General features: G+C 39.6%; 1 protein-coding gene across 1 annotated transcript in view; it reads right to left on the minus strand.

Annotated features, from left to right (window-relative positions):
• The window catches only part of LOC126249183 (inactive phospholipase C-like protein 2), a 703,636-nt gene that overhangs the window by 62,444 nt on the left and 628,871 nt on the right, over positions 1–12,321 (minus strand). Inside the window, exon 16 of the mRNA XM_049950838.1 lies at positions 11,449–11,546. Coding sequence (XP_049806795.1) covers positions 11,449–11,546 — 98 coding nt within the window. The remainder of the gene's footprint in view (positions 1–11,448; positions 11,547–12,321) is intronic.

Consider the following 12,321-nt stretch of genomic DNA (forward strand, 5'->3'; position numbering starts at 1 on the left):
ACAGATGATCACTGTGTTTACATAAAACACAATACATGCAATCCAGTACAGCACAAGGTCTGAACACTTCATTAGAAATAATGCAGGAATTTAAATAAATAAAACAAATAGAATATTCAAAGTTCTTAGGTGTTTATACTGACAAGAATCCAAACTTGAAGTCACATGTTATAGATCGCCTTAAAATATCTATACCTGGATCAGGTATTGATGCCCTGTTACTTTTTCATTACACATATCATTGTATTTTCAACATCAAAATATCGCAAATTTAACCTACCTTTTCTATTTTCATTCACTTACATCTTGAGCATCATCAGGGATACCCAGTCATCAACAAAAAAATGTGTGTTGTATAAAAGAATTTGTTGTGTGGAAGTGTGTAAGGTGTACATGGTGTCCACTCTAGAACTTCCTGAAAACTGCTCTTTAAACTTGAGGATACACTGATAACAGCCTTACAATACACTTACTTTCTTGGGCTGTTTGTTGCCAACAATCAGTCAGTCAAAATTTGAGAACAGTAGCAAATTTCATAAATATAATATTAGAAAGAGAAATGAATTACACTATCCGTCAATGAGCTTTAGTGTAGTACAGAATGAAATGAGGTATTCAGCTACAAAAATCTTTGACCAGCTATGAAATGTTGTAAAGAATTTAAAAGTGTTTTTAAATGTATTATTTTTAAATTTGTTTAAAATCATTTTGAAACATGAACTGAAAACATATCTCCTTGATAACTCCTTCTACTCCACAGAAGAGTTTCAGGATATATATATGTGTGTGTGTGTGTGTGTGTGTGTGTGTGTGTGTGTGTGTGTGTGTGTGTGTGTGTGTGTGTGTGTGTGTCCCCAAGATATACACTGAGGTGACAGAAGTCGTGGGATATCTCCTAATATCATGTCGGACCTCCTTTTGCCTCACATAGTGCTGTAACTCAATGTAGCATACACTCAAAAAGTCATTGGAAGTCCCCTGCAGAAACATTGAGCGTAATTGTGAAAATGTTGCTGGTGCAGGATGTTGTGCACAAACTGACATTTCAAGTAAGTCCCATAAATGTTTTCTGGGATTCATGTCAGGCAACCTGGGTGGCCAAATCATTTGCTTGAATAGTCCAAACTGTTCTTCAAACCAGTCGTGAACAACTGTGGCCCGGTGACATGACGCAGCATCATGGGAACATGAAGTCTATGAAGCCTGAAAATTGTCTCCAGGTAGCTGAAAATAACCATTTCCAGTCAATGATTGGTTTAGTTGAAACAGAGGACACAATCCATTCTGTGCAAATACAGCCCACACCATTATGGAGCCATCATCAGCTTGCACAGTTTCTCCTTGACAAAATGGGTCCACGGCTTCATGGGGACTGTGCCATATTTGGACACTAACATCAGCTCTTAACAACTGAAATCAGCACTCATTTGACTAGTCCATTGTTTTCCAGTCATCTTAGGCCCTACTGATATTGTCATGAGCCCAGGAGAGGTGCTATTGGCAACATTGTGCTGTTAGGAAAGGCTTTCGCATCAGTCGTCTGTTGCATAGTCTATTAACGCCAAATTCTGCCACACTGTCCTAACCGATACATTTGTTGTACTTCCCACAATTATTTTGGTGGCTATTTCACACAGTGTTGCTTGTCTGTTAGCACTGACAACTCTACACAAATGACACTGCTCTTGGTCATTGACTGAAGGCCGTCGAACACTGCATTGTCCACGGTGAGAGGTAAAGCCTGAAATTTGGTATTCTCAGCACACTCTTGAGCTGTGGATCTCAGAATACTGAATTCCCTGAGGATTTCCAAAATGGAACGTCCCATGCATCTAGTTACAATTACCATTCCACGTCCAAAGTCTGTTGATTCTCGACATGGGCCATAATTACATCAGAAACCTTTTGACATGAATCACCTGAGTACAGATGACAGCTCTGCCAATGCATAGCCATTTTATACGTTGTGTATACGACACTACCAGCTGTATCCACACTGTAGTGAGAAATCACAATTTTGATGCACAGAACATGCAACTAACTGATAATTAATTACATTTTCTGATAGGTACTGTGAGCCACAATAAACGGTCAAGAATGCCCATTTTTGGGCATTTCTGGAGTATACATTTTCCCGATCATATGTACTTACATGTGATATTTACAGAGAATGACAATAAAAACTGTCTGATTACCCTTACAGAAGGTATACTCAACAATGGGTGTGTTTCTAGTTCTATGTTATTCCAAAGAAGGAGAGAAGGAAGATTAGGGATTAATGCCCCATTTACATCTAGGTTGTTAGTGGCAGGTAATCTATAGAAACAGGTTGTGGGTATATTAGCTTAATGGAATGTCTTAAGATGAACAATGAAAGCTAGGAAAATGCCATACCAGATTGTTCTGTGATATTCACTGGGTAATGTTTGACCATCAAATTATATAGGTTAGGAATGTTATGTCATTAATTAGTGAAGCTGCACTACAGATATATCATTGCTATGAGATAGCACTGCAAATGTACAATGTTGTTAATAATGAAATCTTACAACAATGTGTTCCAAGTTTTTGCTAATATATGAATAAAAAAATAAAATTTAATAAATACAGAAATAATTCTCAACTAAGACATAACTGAAAAATTTAACAGGTTCTAAATATCATTTGCTTTCTCAGGTGACAGATGACTTGGAAAGCCACTCTATGAAGTAATGCACCTAATTCGCCTAAACTCAGTCATTTTTGTAAGATGTCACCTGACTGCCTGAGGGCAACATGGTAGTTCAATATGCTGTTGAAACAATACTGTTTTGCATTGAATGTGGAGAAGAACACTCTACAGTGGTATGGGAAATTCCACTTGCAAATATTGTAAATAATGCTTTCCATTTAACCAGGCTGTGCCGCGGAGTTTGCCATGTAGTTATAACATGGAGATAACACAGGCGGTGGCTGCCACTGCTGCCGAGTTGTATTGAGCGGCCGATTTGTTTACATAAGATAACAAAACGCCGGCCGCTGACGTCAGCGTGCACTTGCGTCATGAGCTATAAATAGCTGCTGATGCAACTTCGCGCATTCAGAATGTTCAGTCAGTTTTGCACCAATGATTCCTATCCAGACATTTACAACAAATCTTTCCTGGTAACCACACACTTATGATATGGAAAGTAATCTAGCATGATTAGCACTTCCAAAATGATGACAGGTTTTTGAAAGTACCTTATAAACCAATGATTAGGAACTGGAAAACTTCACATATTGCAATAAATGCAAAAAGGATGTGAATTCTGCCTCAAAATGTTAAATTATTTGATAGATACTATTTAATAGTGAACTGTATCCAGATGAAATATTTTATTAGAGACAATATGAAATAGCTTTATTTTCTGGCTATAAATACAAAACATTTTACCTGTTTTCAGTTACTGATATTGCACATCATCTGGTGAAGCCCAGTTTGGTAGATAATGTCTCTAAGAGTACAAACGCAATGATGTGTCAATGTGCTCAATGATATGGAGCCATGCCAACTGTGGGAAGTTGAATAGTCTGTTTAATGCTAACACTTTTAATGTGGTGAATTAGGTGGCAGATGTTTTAAACTGTAGTTGCACCTTATAATGCCATAGGTCAGGCCCGAACTACATTGTCAACAATACTTTGTGAGCTTCAACAAGCACTTGCATGGTAGCCATCCCCAGATGCTTTGTGTTGTGCGTTGCTCATTGTCTTCTTTTCTTATTTTGAAACAAACAAAGTGACTAATCCTGGTCCATCACGAATTTTGATTATGGCCACTGCAACACCAGAAGAGAGTCGTGATCCCTGTGACAATGCATAATTTCTGCTGTAAGCTGCTGTGCTGCAAAAGGGACATGGGGTTTGTTTCCCAGCACCACTTCTCTCTCCTCTGGCACTCAAAATTGTAGTTTCTTTATGCTTGCAGCCATCTACCACTATATCCTACAGTGCCCACATTCTGTGCTATAGTGATTGGAAAACAAAATCTGTAACATTCCTTGACTGCACCAAAATTTTTCTCCATAAATCCAAAGAGAGTTACTATACATTCAGTTCTACTTCTACGCTAAGTGCCTTGTCAGTTCTGTCTGTAGCCATTGGCAAGCATGAGTTGCACAGCTATGAATGCCTTTGAAAGGTCAAAATTAAAATTCTGCAGATTTTGTATTTATAGAAAAGGCAGCAAGACACAAATAATGTCCAGAAACACCTTAAACTGGAGATGCATTCAGTTCACCAGTGGGAAAATGTTGCTGCTTTTCAACAGAACAATCATTTTGGAAGTTTAAATACAGCCAAACAAAGAAAATAAATGTCATTTTGGTAGAAAATGGTGTTGAAGTTTTTGTGAAAGTGAACATTCCAGTTAAAAAGTTCCCAATCAGAACTTTTCTTTAATAGTCAGTTTCAAAGAACTAAGACTTTGTTCGTCTTCACTCATGTAGTGCTACAATCTTTTAAATTTGTGTGTCTAATCACTCAAACAAATCACAAATTTCAATGGAAATAGATGCAATCTTTGCAAAAAATAAATGCAAATTTTGCTAAAAATAGATGCTACAGTTTCTGGTCCCCGCTCATAAAATATGATCATCATATGTATTCTAGAAAGCTCTGCTTGCAGGACTCTATTTGCAATTCTTTTTAGAAAGTGTTTGATTTACCCAGTCGTCCACGTATCTGGGATGATTCAGAGCAGCAGTAACATGTGAGAAATAGCAAGCAGGAAGCATGCTGATTCTGTTGAATGTTTGTTGTAATTCGTAAGAGGAAAGCCCCCATTTTCAGGAAACTAGTGGTCATAACTTACTTTCTGACAGTTTTAATGCCTATTTTTATATGTTCCAGCTTTTATCATCCAGTTACCTAATATTGAGGCTCCATAACTTTAAACTACTGCAGTAACTGTTGTTCGACAGCTTTAATGAATTCTTAAAAAACTAATCAATCTGATGGAGGGCTAGGAGGTAGTTGAAGTGAATGAGAATTATTCTGTGAAAAATGACAAACTTGTGCATTCTGAATATGATAACAGATATTGTGGTTAGTTTACTTTAAAATTCATCATGTAACCATACAACTTACCAATTGAAGATCTCTACCAACATTAATACAACTAGTAATGATGCAGTGTATCTGTGCAGTCATTTTTCTATTGCACTATTTGCAAGTGGAACAGGAAAGGAAATGACTATTTGTGATACAGGTTACCCTCCACCATGCACTGTACAGTGGCTTGCAGAGTACGTACGCAGATGTAAATGTAGACATAGATCTACTAATAACTGTGTCAACACTGGTTGTCATTATGCAACTAGCTAGCATTCATGTTTGTATATTTCAATGAGCCATCCTTTCTATGACTGCAAACACATTGTCTAAGCAATTAATTTTGAATATCCTACCAAGTTTGCCTGAAAATTTTTTCCCAGGGATGATAAATGTAAGACATATACATATCCACCATAGCTGGATATAAATTTGTGTTTATGGTGGAAGCATTGACTTACACACACACACACACACACACACACACACACACACACACACACACACACAAAAAAACCATGCACAGATACATTGTATCAGCTAATTACATTGTTACATAGTACCAACAGTGCATCTGATCTCTGGAGTGGGGTTGTGTTGGCTGGCATTGGTGAGTTGAGATATGAGGCAGGGAGGGGGAGGGCGAGTTGGAGGGAATGGTAGCTGACAGCTGGGAGAAAGAGACAGGAAAGGGGCAGGCTAGCAATGTGGTACCCATGAGCTTACTCTGGCACCGTCAGGGGAGTTGTGTGTGGCACACAGTGAAGTGGAGGAGTGAGTTGGGAGAGGAGGGGTAGAACAGAGGAAGAGGGAGGGGGAGAGTGTGACTAGAATGAGGGAGGTGGAGCCACAGGGGTAGTAATGAGATGTGAGTGTGACAGGAGCTGGTGGAGATAGAGACGAGAAGGATTGCAGGGTCAAAGCATGGGTTGTAAGGACATTTCCCATCTACATAATTCAGAGAAGCTAGTGTTAAGAGTGAGAAACTTGAAAGAATAGGCGATGAAGCAGCCATTAAAGTTGAGTAGCTTGTGCTCAGCAGCATGTTCTGTCATTGGGCGCTCAGCTTCATCTCAGTCGCAGTTCGGCAATGGTCATTTAGGTGGACAGCAATTGGTACTCCACACGAATGTGTGCCATATAGCAAGGGGTTGGGAGTAGGTGCAGCAGATATGCCCTGTCTGTTCCCCAATACCTGTGCCTATGGCAGCATGCTCCAGGTTCTAGCTTTCAGGTCCCTCAAGCGTGGTAACCATAATAATTTGGAGTCCGAAATGATGCCCAGAAACCTCACTGAGTTTTTAAAATGTAGAACGGTGCCCCTAATATACAAGTCAGGTAAATTAAAAATATGATAAGAATGATTAAAATGATCTGCAGAAAACTGAAAACCCATGACTGGATAGGCTGTGATGTTATCTGCAGTTGGGAGGCATTTAAATAATTGAAGAGCTGCACACCTGTCCCAGATTGCTGAACAGCACTCATCAGGACACCAAGGTATGGGTCACCTCCTAAGATGACCTGAAGACTTTGGGATGGATAAGTCAGCAGTATGATGGATCACTCATTTGATGTGGTGCACCCATTCTTGGATGTTGGTGTGGTGTTTGAACACAGCCAGCTGGCTGAACAATGTCCAGTTAGCCCTGCTGGCTATCCATTTCAGTGGCTTCTGTTCAAGCAATCCTCCAGTCAGTATGTGAATGTGGAGTGGGAAGTGGTCACTGGAATGAAGGTTGTCAATAACTTCCCACTGAACAGAGTATGCAAGGGCTGGAGAGTAGAGAAACAGGTCGATGACTGAGAATGACCCATTAGCAGCACAGAAATGAGTGGGAGTACAAGCTTTTAGGATGCGCAGTTACTGAGGTGTCATGAGGCTCCCCTAAAACCTGACACCAAGGGCAAGTGGAAGTCGAGCCCCACAAGACATGATGAGCATTGAAGTCTCCCAGTCAGAGAAATAGGCGAGGGAGTTGTTCCGTAAGGTCTATGAGAGCCCCAGAATCTACTCCATGAGACAGAGATAAATACAGTGAGCTAACTGTGAAACACAGCAACCCCTCCCTTGGCCCTTTCCCCAGTCGAATCCTTATTGTGACAGAGAGTATAGCCCCATAGGACAGGGGCATCAGGTGTTTTAAAATGTGTTTCCTGCAAACACATGTACACTGGGTGTTCCTGTGTTAGGAGCTTCAGGTCCTCCACGTGTGTTGTGACTCCAATAATATTCTACTGGAGGATGGGAGCTATTTATCACAGAGGTTGCACTTTCACCCTATCTTTCCACCTGAGAGGGGGAACCTACCATATGTGGAGGCTCAACTTTGGTGTGAGTGATTGCCCCAGTCCTACATCAAGATCCATTAGCTCAGAAGAAGAATCAAGAGATATGTCAGACAGGATGAGTTTGACATTATTGGACAGTTGACTTCCCAGCTCTGTCAGTGGTTGATGCTTTGTCTTGGATTTTTTGCCCTGAGTGGGCTTAGGAACCACAACCAGGGCTGTGGTAGTAGCAGCACTGGAAAATGGACCAGGTTGATCCTTTCAAGGGGCAGGGAGCTCCACAACAGCTACAACCATAGCCTTGGCCATTGTTCTGGGTGGAGGTATGGGCTTCAAAATAACTGCAGCAGAACAAGTGCACTGGCAGACACAGGTACTAGTGTTGACACTAGCAACCTCAATTTGAGTAGCAGCATTGGGTTTAGGGACTGGCTATTTAAGAACAGATGCAAAGGAGGTAGTGAATGTCAAGGGCTGCGTGGCCTTATAGATCTTTTTGGTCTCTGCATATGAGGTATTTTTAGTGGGTTTGATCTCCCGTACCTCCCTTTCATCAAGAAAGACACTGCAGTTCCTACTCCAGACGAGGTGATGCCCAGAGCAGTTTATACGTTTCACAGGAGATGAACAACCAACTCTTTCATGGGCAACCTTCCTATATATGCCCCAAGTGGCTTCTCCCTTACATTTGACAGTAGTGTACCCAGAGTGCTGTCACTTAAAACATCACATTTGGTTTGGAAAATAAGGCCACATGCTGAGGCAAAGGAAATCTGCTTTGACATGCTCTAGAAGTTATGTGCTGCTGAAACTAAATATAAAGAGTCTGATTTCACTAGATTGTCATCCACCCTTTTCATTATGTTTTCTAAGTCTACAATGCCTTTTTGGGTCCACTCATTTTCCAGTTCTTCTCTGGGAATGTCAATGAGAGCCCTTTAAGTCACAACACCGTTTCTATAGTTCTGCAGTTCTGTCTCTATTGCATACTCCCCAAGACATCTAGCTGTTTGGAGGTTAACTGCTTGTGGGGAATTAGAAGTTTCCACTAACAATGTTCCATTTTGCAAATGTTTGACTGACTTTACAGAGCCACAGATTCCCTCTAAGCTAGTTTTGATATAGAAGGGTGAAACCCTCTCAAAAGTTTCTTTTTCTCTTTACTATGAGAAACACATTCTGGCTAGTGGCATGTGTTCTGTTACTGTAAATACCACCACTCTAAATAAGCCCAGAATCAGGTGGACTTGCTACGCAAGCCCTATTGTTTGTTTGGATGTTGGTACCTACCAGCAGTCCCTGCTGGGAGGAGGAAAAGAAAATTTCAAAGGAACCATCTCAGTGTGGGAAGCTGGGGAATTAGAAGTACATCTAGATAAGAGCCCCATGTGCCTAAGTAAACGTTATACAACTGAGGTGCAGCAGGTTCCCCAGAGGTTGCTCACTAATGACTATTCCTCCTAAACAGCCATGCTTCTAATTGGTGCACAGGACACCTTAAAACTGAGGGGATTTTATAGAGCTTTTTACCATCTTCACGATCCAGGTGGTCAAACCAAGATCCCCATGGCACATGGGGCTCTTATCTAGATGTACTTCTAATTCCCCAGCTTCCCATATTGAGATGGTTCCTTTGAAATTTTCTCTTCCTCCTCCCAGCCGGGACTGCTGGTAGGTACCAACATCGAATCAAACAATAGGGCTTGTGTAGCAAGTCCACCTGATTCTGGGCTTATTTAGAGTGGTGGTATTTACAGTTGGCCAGAATGTGTTTCTCATAGTCAAACAGAAAAAGAAAGTTGAGAGGGTTTCACCCTTCTATATCAAAACTAGCTTAGAGGGAACCTGTGGCTCTGTAAAGTCAGTCAAACATTTGCAAAATGGAACATTGTTAGTGAAAACTTCTAATTCCCCACAAGCAGTTAACCTCCAAACAACCAGATGTCTTGGGGAGTATGCAATAGAGACAGAACTGCAGAACTTCAGAAACGGTGTTGTGACTTAAAGGGATCTCATTGACATTCCCAGAGAAGAACTGGAAAATGAGTGGACCCAAAAAGGCATTGTAGACTTACAAAACAAATGTACTTATATATGAATGTTTAATGTGAATGTAAAATGAGTCATGCCACATAATTATCATTAATTGTACATGTTATCCATGGAACATGAAACAAGCTAACTAATTAACTGTCTCACATGAGAGCGTAGGATCTCCGTGTTCTACATAGTGATCATTCAAATAGACAATGCTGTTAGTGCACCTTATATATGATACCGGGCCTGGTCACAATGCTAAACATAACCAACTCTAATGCACTCTAGTGACTGTTCTGTCACAAGAATTGCAACTGTTAATCATTTACATACCCATCCATGGTATATGTTTGTACGAAGTTACATTGACATCTGGCTGTTCATTATGGGTGCTTAACTTTTTTGTCAGGCAGTGAATTTATATGATATTTTTTTGTATCTCTGAAGAATATTTGTGAATATTTTTGAGTGTACGGGCTTCTATTTCTTTTGTTTTCTTTTCATGTTAGTAGTCTCATTTTCATTCAGCTACACATAAAAAAAGGTTTCCATTTCCAGTTTTGCATCTGTTTATAGAATGATGTACCTGTGAGTGCAGTTTTCCTGAATTATGAATTCTTGGATATGGGAGAGCATCGCTCTTTGTTTTTGGACTAAAAACTGAGCCTGCTTTGGCATGCACCAGCATGCAATGAGTGTCATGCATTAGTATGTGTGAGAATTGAGTCAGTGCATGGATGCCTATTTAGCAGGCAACACAAGTCTGGAGCATTTTTTTTAGTAGTATGATTTATGTTACATGTAATACAGTCTGTATGATAGTGGTGCATGGTCATTAAGAAAATTAATAACTGTTATGATGGATGTCCTGGGGAACTGATAAAATAAATGTTGTCTTTGTTCAGAGTTTTTTAACGTATGTATTAACCTGCAACCATGAAGATCTTTCCTGAATCTGGCAGTACAGGATCCTATCAATTACATTTCTGAGCTCACTCACCACTCAGCCTGCTTGTCAGGAAGAAGATCAAGCGAGAGAACAATAAGTAAGTAGCTTACAGAATGTCTACTGTGCTAGTGTCAACGTTTTCATTCTGGGACTCAGTTGTGGAGGAAGCTGGGGAAATTGGATGGCAAAGGAATCAATTAATGGAGGTAGAAGTTTCAGCCTGGAGAAAGCTTGGAATATGGCACATTATTTGATCACCTCGCAAAAAAGTTTCTACAGTGCAGCTCATACTGATACATAGATAACTCAGCATCAACTAAGCATCTAACCACAGATTCAGTTCACACAAAACTCTTTGTTGCTAAACATCTCTGGCCCTTGTGTATTCTGTGGCAGGTGCAGTTATGTGGATCTCATGTTTATAATGACAAATGTGAATGCTCTAGCTTCAGTGTGTCAGCTCACTCAGATGATGGCCAAATTGTATGTAACTGAAACATCATTTAAAGAAATGGATTTTCCACAGCTGGATGCTTGAAATCTAATGTATCAGTCAATTATTGGGCTGACTAGAGATGTGCACCTGAGATCATTATTTAAATAATTGTGTGGTGGCAACATCGATGGAAGAAATCTTGGTAGATGTTATTCAAGCATGTTTTGTTGTACTGAACATAACTAAAAAATAATTTTTCTTTGTTATCTAAACTACAGTATCATCTCAGACATCAAATTAAGCCATGGTCCTATAACTCTGGAAACAATGAATTCAACAAGTATAAGCCTATCTTCAGCAGTTGTGGACTTGCGTATCTACTAATGGGGGTTGAGTAAATGTCAGAAAATACACATAGGTAGGTCTCCAAGTCATATACTGGCTAAAGTGGGAACAACTAGATACGATCAAGTTTTATGTTCACACTTCTTCACTGAAGTTACTTGAACATTAAATATTCCATCATTGAGTACTACACAAATATCTTCTTACTTTAATGAAGTTAACAAGTCTGAAGAAACCAGAGAACAATAAACAAACATGTTCTATGGGAAGACTGAAATTCACTCATTGTAGTTAAAAGATTTAACACTGTACTTACCCTAAAACATCTTTTATAAGTCACTGAGATGTGGACAAACAGGAGTGCATTTGGTATCAGTTCCCCATTTGAGGCCATCAAACGAATATGACGATACCCTGTTGAAAGACCATTATAGATTGACTTTACACAATGATGATGCTACATGACATACTGTAGGGAACATAATGGCTGCAGATTATGTAATACTACCTCGATACAAAAGCAATTAATTTATTCACATTGCTATGAACTATTTGTTGTGGCATACTAGTTCATGGTTCTTCTTCAGCCTGGATCTTTGTACTTACATTCTGAAGAATTTCATTAAAACTGAGCCAGACTTGGTCAGTTGGTGATAAGTTTGCTACAGGTGTCTTTTTGTGCTCCTCCAGAAGTAAAAAACTGCAGAGCCCTTGAATAGACTTACAGAAACTGATATGCAAAAGTGTTTTGGCAGTAGGAGGAGTCACTGTGAATGTATGCAGAACTTAGATGGATCCTGATTTGAAAGCAACCACCAGTAACTCAGCATATTTGTTAAGTGCACAAATTTTCAGTATTAATTTAATTTCTTTTCTCATAGTAGTGAAAAAGGTAGCTGTGTTCATTCCATGAAAAATGCTGATTTCACTTCTCTCTAGGTGCTGTCTCACCCAAATAGTAACTACTTGTACTAGAAAATATAGTAGACATGATTCTGGCATAATGATTCATAGTGATGCTGCCACAGCTGCTAAGGTTGGCATTTTGAAAGATAAGAATGATGAACAGAGTACATCCAGAAGCCATGGCGACTCTCATGTAAATAATGCTGAATTGAAAATGCACAAGTTAAAATGTGGTGTAATTTAGGTAAAAGATGTTTTCTCAGTAATTTGATTGTGAGTACAG

This window comes from Schistocerca nitens, chromosome 3, assembly GCF_023898315.1.
Source record: "Schistocerca nitens isolate TAMUIC-IGC-003100 chromosome 3, iqSchNite1.1, whole genome shotgun sequence".
In the NCBI taxonomy this organism is placed as follows: Eukaryota; Metazoa; Arthropoda; class Insecta; order Orthoptera; family Acrididae; genus Schistocerca; species Schistocerca nitens.